Source organism: Galeopterus variegatus, unplaced genomic scaffold (genome assembly GCF_000696425.1).
Source record: "Galeopterus variegatus unplaced genomic scaffold, G_variegatus-3.0.2 Scaffold1370, whole genome shotgun sequence".
Lineage (NCBI taxonomy): Eukaryota > Metazoa > Chordata > Mammalia > Dermoptera > Cynocephalidae > Galeopterus > Galeopterus variegatus.
Window position 1 is genome coordinate 282,150 of NW_007727481.1, and position 20,302 is coordinate 302,451.

Consider the following 20,302-nt stretch of genomic DNA (forward strand, 5'->3'; position numbering starts at 1 on the left):
CCATATCCATGATTTCCTGAATTGGAGAAAAAGTGTGGAAAGCATCTGGGGAAAAGGAGGCTCTTTACCAGCTTGTTTCCTGTAAGTTCAATTGGAAGACCTTGTCTGTGCAAATAGATTTCAAAATAGAGCCTGCCCTTTGACTGTCTCCATAATTACATGGCTCACTCTGTATTTTATTTGGCAGCCAGAGCAGTTAACCCCTGGAAGGAAGGGGCTGATGGCGTGGCTAGCTTGGCTTCCCAGACATGTCCATGGGAATGAATAAACCACTGTTTGGAGAAGCCCACAGCTAAAAACACACTAGAATAGTCTTTAACTGAAACTCCTTTAAGTCAAGTTTAGTATTGTTTATTATGATTGGTTAAAAAACTTAAGTTTGTCCTTATTGTATAGATTGTAGAGCAGTATTAATTGTTTAAAAAAAATTGGAAGTTGGGGGAATTCCTTGTTGCTTTGATGTAATCAACATCTGTCAACAGAGTGAATTTGCTTTTGTTTAGTTTCAAGGGCCCTTGTCCTTTAGCTTTGCCCAATCAGTATCTGCTTCAGCCTGGGGTATTCCCTAGTGTGTGTCTGTGTGTGTGTGTGTGTGTGTGTGTGTGTGTGTGAGTGTGTGTGCGTAGTTTTTTTTCCTTCAACAAATGCACAGGTTATTTCTTGTGAAATGTGAACTTCTCTTCTGCTTTAGAGTTGCCTTAAAATGGGAAGGAAACTTCAATCTTTTTAATTTACTTTTGAAATATGTACATCTTAGTACTAAATTACCAAAAATCAATTAAAGAGTTATGTGGAGTGATGCAGACTATTTAGTCTTTCTTTCACAACACTTGTGCAAATTATGAAACCTATCAAACAGACAGTCAGTGTTTTAGGTCAAGAAATAAAAGGCATTGATGCATTTGCAGTGTTCTCTTAGACTTGAGCACACAGCTCAGTAAGAGCCTATGCTCCTTCTCTGGGTAATTGGTTGGAGTTCATGAAGTGTGATCTTTCTGTGGTTCTAAATCAGCACCTTTGAAAATGTATTTCTATGGTACAGTCCTTTCTGAGCCTACTGTAGGAAGCAACATTTTAAAATAGTTTAAAACATATTAGATTTCTGTCACAAAGTAAGTTGCTCTTTTTTTGTTAAAGTTAAGGTATTATTTAAGCAAATCATTTGGTTTAAAATTAAAATCATCAATGAGTGTTAAGAGCCATATTTGAAAATGAATTAGCAAAACATTATTGTCTTCTCTCTTGGTAATCATAAATCATTTAAATCTGGCAGGCATCCCTCTCCATGCAAAATAATTGCCTCCATTTGTAAAATCAATTAGATGTTAATATGCTATAAATAATAGTTTTGTTAGTAGAGTTTGGCACTTGCTGATCATTATGAAAAAATATATTCAGTAAGACATTTTACAGGGTGTCTTTAAATTACATATTATCTCTGGTTGACATTGTTAGCTAATATAAAGTAGTTCCAGGCTACTTTATTGTGTTGTTTTCTACCCGGATATTTGATACCTCTGAAATGTAAAGTAACTGAGGATTGATGGCACGCTGCAGGGTGAAAGTGCTTCCCTGGAAACGTACAATGAAAACTATTGGTGTTGGTAGTCTACTCTTGAGTACAATTGTACTTTGTTCAGTTTTACAACTGCTTAAAATGTTAAGCATTTTAAATGTCTCTTCAAAAGTTTATTCAGACCTCTCTCTTAAAACTACTTGTTGACCAAAAGAAAACTCACATTTTCAAGAGTAAAATTGGCTTAATTAAGGGTCATTAGTGAAGGTGCACATGAAAACCCAGGGCTCAGTGGGTGAAATGCAAGCGTTTCATTATGTGGTATAGAATGCATGAGCAGATAACAATTAAAATGGACCCTGAGTAAGAGGCCAATAAATATAGGGCATGTGGTGTGCAGCAACATTAGTTGTTTAAAATGCATTCCTCCCTCCATCATGCTTGAGTTCTGTATTCCCACCCTTTAGACTTAATCTCTAAAGGGAAATAAAATGCAGCTTTTAGAAATTGATATTATTACCGAATATGAAAATATTTTAAACCCTAACCTAGATTTACATTCCAAATACAAATTTAAAATATGAAAAATGTGCTGCAGGATCTAGAGGACATATAGCAATTTCAAGAGACATTCAGGCTGCACAGTGTGCTCCTCCATGGAGTGAAAGAAGCAGTTGCCTATAATTTTCGGTGTTCAGCTCAAACTAGGTGCTGATAGAATTTTTATGGCACTGAAAATAATTATTATTATTACTTTTGATAACAGTAAACATTCTAGTATTCATAACAAATAACATATAGACTGACTGCCTAAGAAAACCCTATAGAGTTTTTGTTATATAATCAACAGCAACAACACTCAGTATGATCATCTTTTTCAAGATCAAATTAGTACAAAGCAACTTGTCTTTGCTGCTCTGGGCTCTCCAGCTTTCCTGAGGCTTCTGATGTTTTCTCACTGGCATCTCCTAAACTTCAGATGAGTCCACTTGCCTCTTGCAGTAATTAGTACACACCTGCGTCTTATTTCCCCAGAATAGCTTTACCAGAAGAGGGTGTGCTGTGGGTCTGGGGTGAATGGTAGTGCAAAGAAGCCAGACAGGCCAGCCTGGGGCTGATGAGACCTGGCTGGCATTGCTGTCTCTGGCAATGGACATCAGGCATCAAATGTGTTGTAACATAGATGGCAGCAAGTTGGAAGTTAGATGTAGTTATAAGGTATCAGCAGGACTTTTTTTTTTTTCTTTTTTCAATATACCCATGTTCCCCTAACTGTAACACAACACTCATTTCTCAATTTTTTTTTGGTAGCTGGCCAGTACGGGGATCTGAAACCTTGACCTTGGTATTGCAACATTGCACTCTGACCAACTGAGTTAACTGGCCAGCCCATTATTTCTCACTTCTAATTTCCAATCTTTAGCCATATATAAACTTTTTTTTTTTTTGGCACTGCCAGGACAGGGATCAAACCCTGGACCTTGGTGTTTTCAGCGCCACGCTCTAACCAACTGAGTTAATTGGCCAGCCAGCAGTGCTTTTATAAAGAAAAGAAATATATAGAATACTCAATAGACCTTTTCTATGAGCTGTATCAGAGACTTTAGTTTGGGTATCCTATCTATAACCCTGAATATAATGGGGACTGGAGATTTTAATTTTGCTCACTCTTCATTTAGAAAATTTAATTACTGCTTATTAATTACAATATGATAAACAAGGTTGTGGATTCCCTCCACATGCACACTTTTATTTTTCCAGGTTAATTGGAGGACCATTATATTCTAAAGGTACCATGACTTAAGCCCATTTTTTCATTTCCCCTGTGAAAACACTAGTTTTTTTTTTTTTTTTTTTTTTCTGGTTTGTAATAAACAGTTAGTGGAATAAACATGGTATGGTATCTTATCATCATGTTACCTTGTGACAACATTTGTAGGGTATCTTTTATCAGATTGAAAGAAAAGATTTTGCTTCAAATACAGAGGTGTCTTATGGAAGTGGAATTGCTGAGTATACTGCAGAACTATAATTGTCAACAGAATGGATATCTTCAGGCTGTGTTCCTGATGTTTCGAATTTTGCCATCCAGTCTTGTGGGGGTGTGCCTATATCTTTTGGGTAGTGAGTCTGTCATTTGGCAGGACAGGTACATTGGCAACACTGTTCATCCTAAAAGCAAATATCTCAAAAGCCTCATCCAGATATCCTAGCAAAGGCCTGATGACTTCATGCTTCAAGTTTAAGTACATAGAAAAGATTCCCCTTATAATGACTGTGTGCTTGAATTTGATAATACTGATAAAGATGATCTCTCTTTCGTGTAATCAGCCACAATGAAAAAATCTTTATGAGTCCTAGAATTGATTGGAGGCTACATCATCCCATTACCTGGGATGTAGCATGACAATCAAATGTTGATGAATGAAAGCACAAATGTCAGAGCTGAGGGTACCTCAAAGATTATGAAGTCTAACTCCCTCATTTTACTAAGCCTCAGTATCTCAGTGGGTAACGTGTATGAAGTGCCCAGCATAGAGCTTGGCACTAGTAAGCTCTCAGTCAGTCAGTGTCCACTGTTGTTATTGCCAGAAGTCATGTAAGTAACTCTTGGCAGGACCAGAAGTAGAACTTCAGCTCAAAGGTGCCATCTAATGCTGTATCACTCTGGTCCTTTTTTCATTATGCATAGCACTATCTGATATAATCTAATGTATTTGTTGATTTGCTTATTGTCAGCCTCCCACCACAAGAATGTAAACTCCATGAGATCAGGGACTCTGTCACCTATTTACCACTGTAGTCCCTGCATCCACAGTATGGCACATATGATAAGTTCAGTAAGTAGTTTTTGAATGAAAGAATAAATTTAGAGGCCTCACAGATAAATATGTCAAAGAGTGGAGAAGGTGTAACACCAAGGTCAAGGGTTTGGATCACCGTACTGGCCAGCTGTGAAAAAAAAAAAAAAAAAGTGGAGAAGGGAAAGGAAAAGAAACAGGTATTTATGGAGCACCTATTATTTTTTTACTATGTTTTAAATTTTATTTTACTTCTCAAAATACATTGTAATTGATTTTCATGCCCCATTACCTGTTTCTCTCCACCCCCTCCCCTCCCCCCATCACCTATTTTTTTAAAGATGGTTTACATGTATATGTTATCTCAGCAGATGCTCACATCAGCATCATGGTAGGGAGAGCGCTACTATTCCCATTTACTGGTGAAGAAAATGGGAGCTCAGATGTTTTGGTAACTCAGACCTGTCTGACTTCAAAGCTCATGCTTTCACTATCACAGTGCCTCCCAATTAGATAATTTCTAAGAATTTTCATGAAAAGCATCTTTATTCTAAATGTTAACTGATCACTTGATACTTACATTTTTCATGATTTAAAAAAACTGTCCTCAGAATCCAGTCCCTGAAAAAAACACATCATACAGCAAAGCATCATAGCTAATAGAACTCACAGAACCCCTGCTCACTGTCGAGAGGCAGCTTGGAATGGCAGACCCAGCCCAGATTTGGACTTAGTGGACTTGAGCTTGAGGCCATGTAATTGATTAGCAGAGGTGTGAGCCTTAGTTCCTCAACTATAAAATAGTGACGTTAAGAGCTGCCTGCCTCCCGACAGAGTCGATAAGAGATAATGTATGTAGAGCACCTAGCACTGAGCTTAATCAAAGAAAGTGTCCATTAAATGTTAGTCACTATTATTATTACTATTTCTATGAGTATTATCATTATCAGTAGTGATCATAATATGTACTTTCCTCAGAAGGAAAACACTTATGAGCTTGTGTCTTGTAAGTGGTCCTACCTAGAGATGTGATTAGGGGGCCGGAGTCATGGATTCAATTCCACCTGAGTCTTTCCAAATTTTCCATTCCATTCCCACAGACTGCCCAAGTAACTTCCATCAGTCACCTCACGGAAGCATGTGTTTGGCCAGCGAAGGGAGCTTGGCTTGAGGGAATGGATGGATTAGGTCACCTCGTCACCACTTTTGGACAAATAATAATAATAGTAACAATAGTGTTATGATGCCTTTTACATTTTCTGGGTGTTTCCATATGTGTTCTCTCATGTTTTTTTCATGCCTGTGAGAGAAGTAAACTTTGTGGAAGCAACTCGACCTTCTTTCCCTCAGCTTTGGCACCTACTGCGTGTCCCCTTGTGTGCCTCCATTTCTTCAGCTGTAAAATGGGGTAATAACAGTTCACAACTCATAGGGTTCCTATGAAGATTACATCCGTAAAGTCCCTAGTACAGAATTTGACACATAAGTGTTCAGTATGAGAAGCTATGGTGGAGCCCATGTTTTCTTTCCTATTTTACTTTATAAGTATTCTTGAAGGAATTATTGTTTATTGGGCATCTACTAAATCCAAGGCACTTCCACATTCCTTATTCCAGTTAATTCTCATCTGAGACTCAAAAGAAAAAACTTGTTCAGGGTCACACAGAAAACAAGTGGTAGAACTGAGCAAAAGTTCAGACTTCTGCTTTCCAACTATCTACTGTTCCTAGGACACTATCCTGCCCTTCATCAGTTGACAGTCCTAAGGCTGATGGCATTGTGTTTAGCGGAATATTATACTTTACAAGCTTTAGGGACAATGTAATTGCTTCTATCAAATGATTTTTTTTTTAATAAATGATATTACTGAAATTTTGCCTATTATTTGAAATGGCTTAAAATAGTACATAAAATACATCTGTGAGTTTGAACAATATTACATTCAACTTTATGGATGAACATAATTAAATGAAACTTATGACACCAAATCGCTGACCATTGGGATTTGTTTGAATCAATGCCTTTTCCCAAATCGACTAGAGATCCTGAGTTTTGAGGCCAGTACTCACCTGCATTTCATGTTTCCATTATATTTCACAGCTGAAATGTTACTCTAGCCCAGTAGTTTTCAAACTTTAGTGTGCATCAGCTTCACTGAGTGCTTGTTAAAGCACAGGTTGCTGGCCTTATCCCCACAGTTTCTGAATTAGTAGAAAAGGCCAAGAATTTGTGTCTTTTCCCCATGTGATGCTGATACTGCTGGTTGGGGAACCTCATTTTGAGAACCAGTGCTCTAGATCAGGAGTCAGCAAAGTTCTTCTGTAAAGGACCACATAGTAAGTATTTTAGGCTTTGTGGATCATATGGTCTCTGTCACAACTACTCGACTCTAGCACTATAGCTCAAAATCAGCCATAGACAATTGTAAATGAATGAGGGTAGCAATGGTCCAATGAACCTTTATTTATGGGTACCAAAATTTGATTTCATTTAATTTCATGTGGTTACAAAATATTATTTTTCTTTTGATTTTTTCAACCATTTATAAATGTAAAAACCATTTTTAGGTCTTGGGCTGTATAAAAACAGGCAGCAGGCCTGATTTGGCCCTTGGGCTGTAGTTTGCCAACACTTGCCATGTAGTTGTGACCTGCTGGGGATTTTTTAAACTATTGTTTTAATAATTAAAATAATGCAAGTGGATGGTTTAAAAAAAACCAAGCAAACCTAACATTATAGAAGAATATAAAATTAATCAAGTCTTCCTCCCCTCCAGCCCCAATCACATGCCCCAGAAATAACCACTACTGATAAGTATCCATTTCCAGAAATTTTATAGGCATGTACAAGCTTATATAAAAGTGTAAGCTCTTTTGACATTAATGGACTTTTTATACGTATTACGCAGCATTTCCTTTAACAGTGTATTATGACCTCTTTCCATATCAATACACAGAGATGATTTAGCTTATTCTTTTTAATGGCTCCAGAGTTTTCTGTTGTATAGATATACCATAATATATTTAACCAATCCCCTATTAATGTTTCCTATTTGAAAACATTTGAGTCGTTTCTGATTTTTTTCTACTACAAACAATGCTGCAGTGAGGGTAAATCTTTATATATACATCATTGCATAGTACCCACAGGATAAAGTCCTAGGAGATGAACTGCTGAATCAAAGGATACGTGCATTTAAAATTTTGATAGATATTTCTAAATTCCTGTTGTGAGTACCTTAGGGCCCTATGTTCGTTTTCTCCTGGGGTTATACCTAGATTTTTTTCCATTTAGTCATTCTCTGCCTTGAGCATTCATCACAATGAATTTCAGTATAATGCCTCACTGCACGTGAACTTAACACAGAGTAGTAATCCTATAGAGGGCAAAAAGTGCAGCTGGCAATTTGTCTGTGATTCTTGAAAGGAAAACGGCTTTAAAGAGTGTAAAGCCATCAAAACAGTGCCTTGTATTTAAGGTCATCCTGGATGTTGCTACATAAGGTACCACAGCAGAAATTGTTCTTTTTTATAGACCTGGTGCTTAGCATATGTTTCTATATGTTTGTTTCCCATTAGAGTAGAGTTTTTCATTGTCAAACATTCATGTAAACATAGTATTAGCTAATAAATATACTGTGCTACTACTGTGCTAGGACTCAGAACACCACTGTTTTCCTTTCTGTTTGGGGCTTTTCCTTTTTGAGTCAATAAAGGATTAGAATAATGATTTAGTAGACAACAGCACAACATCTTAAAGTGTAGAACTATGTTAGTTGTTTTTTTTTTATCTTAAAATATGTCTATTTTTGCTCATAGGTCGTCATAGAATTTTCTCTTCGCCACTCAATCATATCTACTTACATAAGCAGTCAAGCAGTCAACAAAGAAGAAATTTCTTTTTCCGGAAACAAAGAGATATTTCATACAGTATAGTTTTGCCTGCTGCAGTTTCTTCGGCTCATCCAGTCCCTAAGGTACTGTATTGCCTATTATCTGCAGCTTTTTCCAGTCAGGATAAAGGCTGACTGCAGAGGTGACCAAATGTTTTTGCACCTTTGATTTCCGGTCCATTTGAGTCATAATTTTAAAACTTGGTTTGTGATTTAAAATTGTGATGTGAGAAGTTTTAACATCCTCAGTTTTATAACATTAATTTTTAAAAGTGAAGCTCTGGGCTTATAACTGCTTAGCTTATTTAGAATTAAAGTTTCTATCATGAAATTTTCTATATTAAATTTCTAACATGGTGATAAAACTAAACATATAGTTTCCTAACTTTTTTAGAGAAAAAAAATGCCTATAAAATTAGGATGCTTCGAGCAAGAGTGATTACTTGAAGCTAACGCAGTAGGTTTTTTTTTAAAGCCTGCTCATATATTTTCCATGTTATTAATGTTGATGTCTTTGAATTGTCCTTTAGAGTAAATTAAATAAAACATCTTGTCTTGGAGCATTCTTGATTTTTTTTCAGAGATTGCAATTCTGTGGAAAGACAATCTACCGATTTTTCAAAATGCAATATAAAGGAGGTGTGCAAGTCATTTAGGAAGAAGGAGAATAGCTAAAAGAAATATAAATTTGTCACAGAAATCACCTGCTTTTTTCTCCCATCTATGCTTTTTTAATTTTTTTAACAGTGAACCCATATTAAGTATGTTAGACCTCCCAAAGGTGAGTGGCAGGCCCACTTTTGTGGCAAGGGTGCATGAGACAGAAGGGCCACCAGAGTCTAGAGAATGTTCCTGGCTCAGCCGACTCCTGGCCATCCCAGTGAGAGCTAGCATATATTAGTCACAAAATAGACTAGTAGAAAAGAAAAAGAAATCTCCACAGAGATTTTCCTTAGTAGAAAAGAAAAAGAAATCTCCGCAGAGGTGAATGTATTGTTTTAGATATTTTAGTCAATTTCAGTGATAACCCAACAGCCCTTCTGCCTGAAGTTGTAACCCCATCAGATCACAAAGCAGAGTGGAGACAAGAACACAGGCCCTTTGGGGGAGACCTGGTGAGCATCTATGGTGTAGCTGCAGGACAGTCAGTGCTCCTCCAGAGATCAGCTATGGCAAACCAGGCAATGGTGTTACCTGTGTCAGAAAAGCCCATGTGAACAGGAGGTAGGTGAAAATCCTTAAATCCTGTATGACACACTTCACAGAGGGGAGAGTCCTAACCTCAGCCCTTCCAGAGTTGCTATGATGTTTCCATTGAATAGCGTTGTCTCCCTCAGCTTCCTGTTCCAGACTGCTGTGTAGCCTTACTGTGTACTGTTCAACAATGTTTATGTAGCAGTTGCTATAAATAGTTTGTAAAGAGCTGTGCAAAACCTTGAGACTGAAAGAAATTCTGTGTGTAAGATAGTGTTTATTTTCTGAATACTGCTCATGAGTGTAAGTGGTGGAAAATGGTCTACAAGAGTGATCAGAGTTGTATGTTTTGAGTTTTCAGGGAGCTTTTTGTTCATTCTTGACAAATGATAGAAATATTCTAGCTAATTTTTGTGTACTTGGAAAAAAAGAAAAGAGAAAAGTTGTTTTTTACTAGCCTCTCAGTTTGAGTACAGTTGCAAAGTGTTAGAAAAATGTACATGTAATAGGTTTCGGTGGACTTGACAGCCTTTTTACATAGATTCATGCAGAGAGGGTGTTGGGAGCTGTCCTTGCATAAATTTTATCTTTGTGTTAAGAAGATGAAAGTGCTCTTAATTAACCATTTGGCAAATTGGAAGCTTGGTGCTATTTTTCATCAGTAGTGATATGCTTCTAAGGGGATTAGGAGGAAGAAGAAAACTCCTATTTGTTTTGACCAGAAGTCTACTTCAGTCCAGCTTGACTCAAAGCATGATAAGGTTAACAGACCATCCAGAGGCAGCACTAACAGGCAATGTTAAGTTCAAAAGGGCAGGAAGGGCAGGGGAAGGAACTGGGGGCAGCCTGGAGGGTCTGTTGTGCTGGCTTCGGAGGTCGGTGCTCCGGCAGGAAGGGCAGAGCTCCATGAAGCAGGAGGCTGTGTCCGAAAAAATGATCCCATTGTCGTGTGCTGGGTTCTGATCTTCATTTTCAATCCTTTTTCTTCAAGCACATAAAGAAGCCAGACTATGTGACGACAGGCATTGTACCCGACTGGGGAGACAGCATAGAAGTTAAGAATGAAGATCAGATTCAAGGGCTTCGTCAGGCTTGTCAGCTGGCCCGTCATGTCCTCCTCCTGGCCGGGAAGAGTTTAAAGGTGGCGTCTCACCAAGCCTCACAGTGATGACTTGCATAAAGGGCAAAAAATACTCCTCTTTTTTTCTCTTTCCCTTTAATTCTTCTTTTGTACACGTATAATTTATTTAAAAAAAAAAAAAAGTAAAGCCTTGGGAGGAGGGAAAAGGATTTTATTATTTTATGTGCTTATTCAAGAGGTAATTTAAAATCCAAATTCAATTTTTACTAGCAGAATTCTAGAAATAGTTTGGGCTGCATCGGCCTATCCTAGTTTATCAGTGGCAGACACCTTTGACTTTTGCCCCCTTACTCCTGCCTATAGTTTCTGTTTTTATTCCCTACATTATTTCTGTACTTGAAGATTTGCTCTATCTTGTTCTTTGTCTCCTATTTGATCCTACAAAGAAAGATCAGACCAGATACACAACGCTATAGGTAATATAACAATGTAATTATGTACAACTATCCTACTACAAGATTTAGTTCTTTCATAACAATCTAAAACACCCTGTTATATAAGGATCATAAAAGCAAATGTGGGCCTATAGTTTCCAAAAGGTAGGTGGAATTTAGGAAGTGAGACTTGAAGATGAAATTACATATGGTGTTATCTGTTTAATAAACTTATTATAGCAACATAACTAAGCATAATGTGAATATAAAATAACACAAATTTATTGAAGAAATGGTTAATTTTTAATAAAAGATTTTATTTTTGTTTTAGAATTTTATTTATGATTTATGAGTTTATGGAAATAGTCTTTATATGCTTATAAAATTCAATTTCAGGTTTTTTTCAGTTTGGGAACAGGTGGGTACTTTCTAGTAATGGGAAAATATTTTTTTTAAACATATTTATTTATTTATTTAGGCATGAAAGAAATCAAGATTAGTGAAAACCAAATCTCTACAAAATGTTTCGGACTCAGTGTTTTAAATGATGACCCATAATCTCCATGCCATTGCTACATAACCTATGTAGTGTTTCACTGAGATAAAAAGGTGTGGGTTGACCTACTTTTTAAGCTTTGTCTTCTAAATTGAAGATCCTTCTGAGCACTTATTTATATGCTTCAGTTGGCCCAGGGCACTAACCGTGGAGGAAGAGAAAGGAGTTGCCGAAGAACATATTTTGGAAATCTTTGGACTAAAAAGGAATCTTGTCATTTAATGACTCACAAATGATTTAGAGGATCCTAGAGTTTAAAATTTCTATCTCCTAACAGTCCATAACACCATCATATACTCAAACGATTGTCAGAAAGACACAGTAGAGGATTATAACATCAATCATAATTAATTCAAATGTCATACAAGTTTATCACAGTAAATTTATACAATCTCACATGGAAGTGCTGTTGCTATAGGCATAGTCGATAAATAGAGGAAATGTCTTCAACTGTGGCTGCACAATTTCTTTATTTAATATTTTAGGTTGACATGACAACTGAAGAGATAGATTCCCTTGTTCATCAGGAAATCATCAGTCATAATGCCTATCCCTCGCCTCTAGGCTATGGAGGTTTTCCAAAATCTGTTTGTACTTCTGTAAACAACGTGCTCTGTCATGGTATTCCTGACAGGTATTCATTTCTTAATAATATATTGTTCCTTTGGAAAGTAAAACATGAAACTAAGATCTAGAATATATGTCAAAAGACACTGTAGTTTAATTGAAACCCACCTGCAAACTTCTGAAGTTGATTATGGTAAAATAAAAATTTTGAAGTATTTTGCTTCTAAGTGGATATAACACCACCATTCAATGTTCGTTAAAGCTGTATGTAATCCAAAAAAGTGGTTGTGTGTTAAATATTTCTTTAAGCTCCTTAAATTTTAGCCTTATAACTGATAAAAATTTAAATGTAGGGAAATTTTCGTTATCAAATATTGTTTTGGCTCTTTGCAAAACTGAGGTAACTAATAAGTGCATCTTTTTGAAGAACAGTTGATTTTTAAGCAATGGCAGTATATTCGTATTATGTATTTCTTGGAAAATTTGATGTGACTAACATAAGTTAAAGATTAGATATAGTTATTCTATTTATTCCTTCTCCACTCCAAAATTATCATTGCAACTCATTGGGTTTGTGATAATAGTCATTAGGTATTTATTTTTATATTCCTTTTATTGAGATCTGTTTATCACGACTTTTTTTCTGTTTATGTTTCAGTCGACCTCTTCGGGATGGAGATATCATCAACATTGATGTCACGGTGAGTAAATCATTAAAAAATAGTCTTTGATTAACTTCAAAGTTGCTGGTAGCAACAGGAAGAAGAGAGGACTGAAAATGTGAACTGCACCGGTGGAGGTGCTGTTTACTTCTAGACCAGGACACAAGCAGCTGGTTTCCTTTTTTGTCTTTAACTCTGTGTTTATTGCAAGTAAACCCAGGCCTGACTTGAATTTAGGGCTGGAATCAGATGCACTGAGATCAATGTTGGCCTAAGTGAAATGTCAACCCAATCCTGCTATGTGTCATGTTTTTGAGAAGGTGTAATTGTTATTGATCCACTGTGTAGTTAATGCAGAGCACCACAGCACTGGGCAGCTGCTGTAGCTAGATATGTATGAGATGAGCTAACACGAAGAAAGCCAGCATTTTTCCTTCACTCTGCCAAGATTGATCTTCCTCTTCCTGCTGATTTTGAGTGGGGCCTGTCATTATCTTACTCTGTCATTAGGGGCTACACTGGCCTGTGTATGTCAGTCTATTTGGACAGCAACTCTTTTGCTAGCAGTGTTCCCTAGATTTATTAAAATCCCTGAAGGTAATGTTGTGTTCCATTCCTGGTATAGTGAGCCTTGAGCTCAAAGCATACAAGTAGAGTAGTTTTTGCTCTGAACTTAAGTTTTCACCAAATGGTTAATAGCCTTTCTTTTAAATAACAAGCCTACATAATTGACATAAGGGCTTCAAATTGTACAAGCTCTAACTACTCTTCTAATTTTCTTAGCCTTTCACCGTTCTCAGACTTAGATTATTTGTGCCTTCACAGTTCGTTTTATTTAAAAAAATTTGTAATGGTACCTTTGGATTATGTAGATTGCAAATAAATTCTGTATTTAAATAAATTTAAATATATAAATAAAATTTAAACATCTGATGAGAGCTAGTTGAGCTAGACAACATTCAATGTATATAGTTTCTATTAATGAGGAAATATTTTTAGTAATACTTATTTATATCCAGACCATGAAACTCAGGTAGGAGTGGGAATGAGGTGGAAATAGGTATCTGATAGTTGAATTCAGTCAGATTTTTATTGTTTAATTCAACCTTTATTCTTCATGTCAATTTGTGGGAGGATATAGCCAAAGATTCTTTTATTGCTGCTACTATTTCCTATATCATTTTATCTTACTCAGAATATTTGAACATTTGTTCACATATATCCTGTTGATATCTTTCCAACTCATAATCATGTAGAAGGAGGTTGTTTATGAAGTGTGCCAGAAATAAAGTCTTTTTCATGATACACTTTTATTTGGGATTATGCCTGGTTTTAGGGTTTTACATTTATTATCTCACCTAATTACCATCCAATAAGATATTGCTGCTTTGAATGAAATCAGCGTACTGTTCCCTACTCTTTCCAGTGTGTCCAAAGAGAATACTCTATTCCTTTTCTAAGTTTCCTGAAGACTTTTAATAAACAAATTCATTCCTAATATTCAAATTATTTCACAGTTGCAAGACTCATAAAGCAAAGTGAAATACTTTCAAGTGTCTAGAAATGTGAAGGAATCTAGGAAACATAGGTCAGTATCTTAACAAAGGATATTTCTTATGAAATATTTTATTAAGTGAAGGACTCCATTACCAGATTCTGTAATTTTATCAGAAAATGCTCATTGCATTTTATAATTGTTAACATCTGGTATATATCACATGAAAATAGATTTCTTTTCCTCTTGAAAGTTGAATGTTTAAAAAAAAAGGCAATGTGATGCCCATAGTAGTTGCTCAATAAATATTTAAGTAAATGAAGTATACAACAAGAATAGTTTGTGAGTACAAACAGTAGTTATAGATGACTTCCACAGACTTTCCAAAGTATTGTATTTCAAGTCTTTCAAGTAGTCATTTTGAAAGCTAGGAAAAAGTAATATGAAAAGGCACATAAAGATTTAAAAAACAATACATTTTACTTAAAAAGCAGTTATTTAAATATTAACAGTTACAAATTTTCTTTAATAATTACTCTTATATTAGCAAAATTTATAGTCTTATATACAAAATCAAAACTTGCACTTTCCTAAATTGTGAAGGACTGTAAGTGGAAATAAATGTATTAAACACTATTGTATTGCAAGGTAATTAAGATCATTTGATATAGTAGAGAAAACACTTGATTAGAAGCCAATAATCCATTGTATTAATCTGGATCTACCTGTATATTCTGCCACTAACCTTAGACAAGTTACTTGTCTGTGTTCTGAGTTTCCTGACTTATAAAGATCTAATAAAGACCTTTCCTGCTTCCTTCAGAGTATAGGAGAGAACTTTTAAAGATAAAGAATAGTATACAAATTTAAGACATTAATTCAGTATCAAAACAGAAAGTTCAGATAAATATCTTTTTTATAACAGTTTCTGCATTCTACTTTATGAGAAAGAGAAATGTGAAAAATAATTAAAACAAATTTTTGTGAAATAGCAAATTCCATGCTGCATCAAAGAAGCAGTCTCCTCTGCCTTCTATATTTACTGTAGTGTTTGGTAACATTGATTTTTTATAACAAATCTGGTGTTTTTCAAGATCCTACAGGTTCCGAATCATTGAAGACTGATAAAATTGTATTTTCTGTAATTTTACTCTTAAGTCTGCTTTGTTATATTCTAATTCTTTAAAAATCCATGTGTAGTGTTTTCTGTTAACATTCTGCTATCTGGAACATTTGATTAAGATTTCACTTCTAGACATAGGATTTTTCTATAACATTTCATTCCTATATGGCTCAACCTCAATTCTTAGAACTAAATTCTCCTACTGTCTGTTATAATACTGACATTCCTATCTTATTTCTTCTCATCATTATATACCACTTCCAAGTATAGAACTGGTAAATAAAAGATCAAGTAAATCTTCATGACACTGAAGAAACTTTTCACTATGTTGTAAGCTTCTTGGTTCTGTAAACCTATTGTGGTAATTGTAGGTCAATGTCATTGGTCACCAAGTTTTGCATATATAGTTTTGTCTTCTCAGAAATAAAGCGAGGAATTAAAATTTTACAATACTATTGCTAATCATATTGCTGAAATAGCCATTTTAGTCACTTATTTGTTTTTAAATTTTGCAATATCATTGCATGGTTTCATGTTTTTAATTTCTGCAAGGTTTCACTATATCTATTTCTTTTTTTAATAAGCAAACTTGAGAGTAATCCTGGAAGGGTAAAACACATGAATCTACTAAATACATAAATGAACACAATGTATACTTTAGGAGAAAAGATTTTTAAACAAGAAGATATTTTAAATTTCTGCCTGTGTTTAGGTCTATTACAATGGCTACCATGGAGACACCTCTGAAACATATTTGGTGGGCAATGTGGACAAATGTGGTAAAAAGTTAGTGGAGGTTGCTAGGAGGTGTAGAGATGAAGCAATTGCAGCTTGCAGAGCAGGGGCTCCCTTCTCTGTAATCGGAAACACAATCAGGTAAGCTTTACACTGACAAGTAAAGGGGTGGGGGGTTGGCAAATGGTACAAAGGTTATTGGTGGCTTGGTATAAAGTTGATGACATGTTTTATGATTCAGAACCATCATTTCACTCTGATATTGGTATGTGAACTGCCAGGCTGCAATATTGTTCCCTGGGATGACAAAAAAAAAGGTTTTAAAAAAGTGAATTATACCAGGGTCTGCAAAGAAATTTATAGGAGCAGCAAGCAATATTTATATGACTGCTTTTGTTTTAGGTTGACATGATGGTTTGTAATGCTCCTTTACTTAAAATCACACAAAATATGGAAGAAACTACCTATGAAAGGGATGAGCATCCCAACCCTTTGATAATAAGACAGGAAGAAATCTAAATTTTATGAAGGAATGAAGTGAAATGTATTACTGTGATACCAAGATAAAAAAGTGTTTGCTCAAGCAAGCCTTCCCTTTTAAATTAGTAGATTAGCAAATACCCTGAAAGGGTGATCTTCTGTCCTTTTTATGTCGGGTTGATTTTTCCTATAAGCCATTGTTTATTTTGCACACAGTATTTTGTGCTTGCTGTTGAGTGTGTGTATACTTTCTGAATTCAAGACTTTTATTTGTAATCTGTTACCTACTTTTAGGTCTTTTTTTCCCCCATAACTGTTTTGAAGCAGACATGCAGAATATGTGTTTTCATTTAAAAGTAACACATTTTGTTGAAGATGATCACATCAGTACCCTTTACAGTACTATTCTCATTAATATGAACCATTGAATACTTCCCATTTTCCTAAAGGATGGAAGGCTTAGTCACCTTGAAAAGATGCTGCCTTTTTTCTTCGTAAGCCTTCAAATACTTTAAGGAAAAAGGCAGTAAAATATCAGTTAAATGTATTTATGGCTTTAAAAATATTGTAACAGTGTCTGAATCAAACTTTAGTAAAATCTCTTTGGGTTATATCTGAGAAGCTTTTATTGAAGACTTTGAACAAAATTGTGTTTTTGACAGTTTTAAATTATAGGCTAACTAGCCTGGGAAAAAAGGATAGTGTCTCTCTGTTCTTTCATAGGAAATGTTGAATCAGACCCCTACTGGGAAAAGAAATTTAATGCATATCTCACTATCTTACTGTCCATGAATATAATAGAAATGAATTCAAAATGCAGTTTTATTTTTGCAAATGGGATGAGTCGATAGATGCACCTCATATTTTTGAACACCTAGGGTTCAACAAATTTACTGGTGGTGCTCTTGCATTTTAACAAAATTTATTCTTCACTAGAAGGGGGCAGAGAACACTAGATTCTTATTCAAGCATTCTATCGAGCTCTGCATTCATGGCTGTGTCTAAAGGGCATGTCAGCCTTTGATTCTCTCTGAGAGGTAATTATCCTTTTCCTGTCACGGAACAACAAATGATAGCTAACTACAGAGGCACATTTGCAGTAGTCACATTCATCAACTGCAGAAAAAAAAATTCAATTTAATTGTGCAACACAGCTGCACATGGGCTTTTGAGCATTTCTGTTGTTCTCCCTGTCTCGCTATTCCTCCCTCCAGATCTATTTTTTAAACTTTTTTTCTGGTTATTTTTTCCCCTTTTTGTCTCTTCTTCCATTTTTACTCTCTGTACTTTCTTGTTAAAGTAATTTTCCTTTGTGGCTCTCATTCTTTTTTCCCCATTGAAGGCTGTGAATGTAGAAAATTATCACAATTACTCATATAATTGAGCCTCTTTGTAGCAAGTGCAACTCCAGTAGCCTTTCTCCATCATGAAAATGGTTTCATTATAGGGTTTTTCATATTCTCTGACACCATCTACACAGAGGAACAGGCGTGCAGATGAGATGTACTAGGAACAGGCTAGATCAGTAAGGTCACAGTAGGAATAATTAGCTCTGCTATGGAAAGAGCATCTAGGCCTTTTACTGCTACATAAATGTACTGTCCGTGGCTTTTAGTCACAAAAAAAACTTACTAACAAATGGAGCTCCCGCCTACTACTTTGAAAAAAAGATTTGTATCAACACTACAATTTTCCATCATTAAGACTAATAACACAGAGCCTAGTATACATCAAGGGGAATAAAAAGAAAAATCTCACATTCAAGTGGCGGCTGGGTGCTGACCTTTGTTCCCTTTTTTTGTGTACGACTTAACTCTTTACAAAAAAGAGCCACACGCCACACCAACATGCAGGTGAACTCCAGCTAGTACTAGCAAAAGCATAGCATTCAGTTGGAAAATCTGATAAATCTCCATGCAGGATAATGCATTTCATTACATATTCACTACATTAATTCTAGCTACATAAAAAAGAAGAGGAAGAAGGGTAGAATTGAGAGTGACACTGGATTTGAGCTATCTGGATACAAAGGTCAGTTTTCACAGAGAATGAATTTGCATGTACAAGCTCCTTTGAAAACTAGATCAGTCCCAACAACTGCACTTACAAAACTATGTGGAAAATAACAAACAATGAACTTTTTACTTTTACACTAATACATTTCATTATTTAGATGGTTTATGTGTGCCCCTGGAGAGGAAACAGGCCCCTAACAAATGTTTGTTCTGATATGTTAAAAGCAGTGTTTTCAAAGTCTATTATTTTGCCTTTTCTTATTCAGGCAAAATCTTAAGGGAGTAAAAAAACAAACAGTATCCACCTTTAAACCAAAGTACTCGAAATCATTAAGGACCAAAGGTTTACAAACATCTTTCAACTTGGTCTCATTTAATTTAAGATATTCACCATCTTTTGCATAGCTTACTTCAACCGATACACTATGAAAAGAACATTCAAGCATCTTGTAGTAGTATTATGTTACCAAAAACCTTGATATCTCCATAGAAAGTTTTGAAATTCTGTAAAACCTAAAGAATAGGATGTCTCTGAAGAAGTATCAGCCAAAATGATCTAATGAAAAGAGTTCTCTATGAGCCCTTTTGCTTTGTGAGGGATGCCTAGTGATCTTTAGGTCGCAGTGTTATTATACTCACAGTTACCTCCATTTGCTTTAAAATATTTCTAAATCCATATTTTTGTAACTATCTCTAGATTATATGATCTGTACATAGGAGTATATTGTGAATGTGTAGATTCATGCATCACAAATATGTGACAGTTCATTCAAAAATAATTTAAACTTATAGTTGTAAATGTCATGATGAACATATCAATAAAAGGTTTTTAATGTTTAATTCATAAGTATATGTTTTGATATTAATTTAGAACAATATAAAGCAGATTTTTTAAAAAATAATCTCTTTCTATTAGATTATGCACATTTAAACAATAAGTGGCTCAGGCAAAATAAGTCATTTTAATGTCATCAGTGATGGATTTTTCTTGACAGCTACTGTAAATTACAATTACACTGCTTCTCTCTGTACATGAAAGTAAGCATTGCAATAAATTATCTTTTATTTCAATCCATCATGCCTGCTTTTCAGAAATAGAAAACCTCAAATAAAAGTTCAGCACTATTGTAAGAAAAATACAGTAATTTGTGATCCAGTTTGAAACAAAAAAATGTACCACTCTTTTGGAAAACAGTTGTTGGCTTTCAAAAATATTACTAATTGTACTTAAATATTCCTTGTTGTTAGAGGGAATCCTTGGATTTGTGCATTCCTTCATTCAAAGACTACTGATTAAAATAAATATCTAGAAAGCTTAAAGTAAAATTCTATAATGTATAAAATCAGATGCCATTTGAGATTCTTTATCAGAGATGTGACCATTTGGAGATTAGTGTTGTTTGTAGGATTTATGTAAAATGGTAATAAAACTAATTTTATGTGCATTTTTATTTCTTTATAAGAGCATGTGCTTAAACATAGTACTTCTCTGCCCTCTTGGGGAATGTATTTTTAGTCATAAAAAGTAGTTGAAATGTATTAAGAAACTTAATTTATCTAGATAACACTTCAATTGAGTACAACTGTCTCATGAAATAGAATTAAATAGAAGAAAATAGTCACAAGATGAAATTCCTTAAAAGAGATTTCTCTTTCAACTAAAAACAATAACTGAAGCATGAACTGTAGTAATACAGTATAATTGAAAAGTAAATGTATAAACTATCTTTGTACACCTTCCTCCCCCTCTC

The 20,302-nt window shown here is 35.1% G+C and overlaps 2 protein-coding genes across 2 annotated transcripts in view; one reads left to right on the plus strand and one right to left on the minus strand.

Moving 5' to 3' along the window:
- Nucleotides 1–20,302, minus strand: part of SLC25A12 (solute carrier family 25 (aspartate/glutamate carrier), member 12) — a 259,334-nt gene that overhangs the window by 219,706 nt on the left and 19,326 nt on the right. The gene's annotated exons all lie outside the window — the stretch shown is intronic.
- Nucleotides 1–20,302, plus strand: part of METAP1D (methionyl aminopeptidase type 1D (mitochondrial)) — a 75,296-nt gene that overhangs the window by 49,542 nt on the left and 5,452 nt on the right. Inside the window, exons 2-6 of the mRNA XM_008576586.1 lie at nucleotides 8,136–8,293; nucleotides 10,395–10,544; nucleotides 11,960–12,108; nucleotides 12,700–12,742; nucleotides 16,034–16,197. Of these exons, the coding sequence (XP_008574808.1) occupies nucleotides 8,136–8,293; nucleotides 10,395–10,544; nucleotides 11,960–12,108; nucleotides 12,700–12,742; nucleotides 16,034–16,197 (664 nt within the window). The remainder of the gene's footprint in view (nucleotides 1–8,135; nucleotides 8,294–10,394; nucleotides 10,545–11,959; nucleotides 12,109–12,699; nucleotides 12,743–16,033; nucleotides 16,198–20,302) is intronic.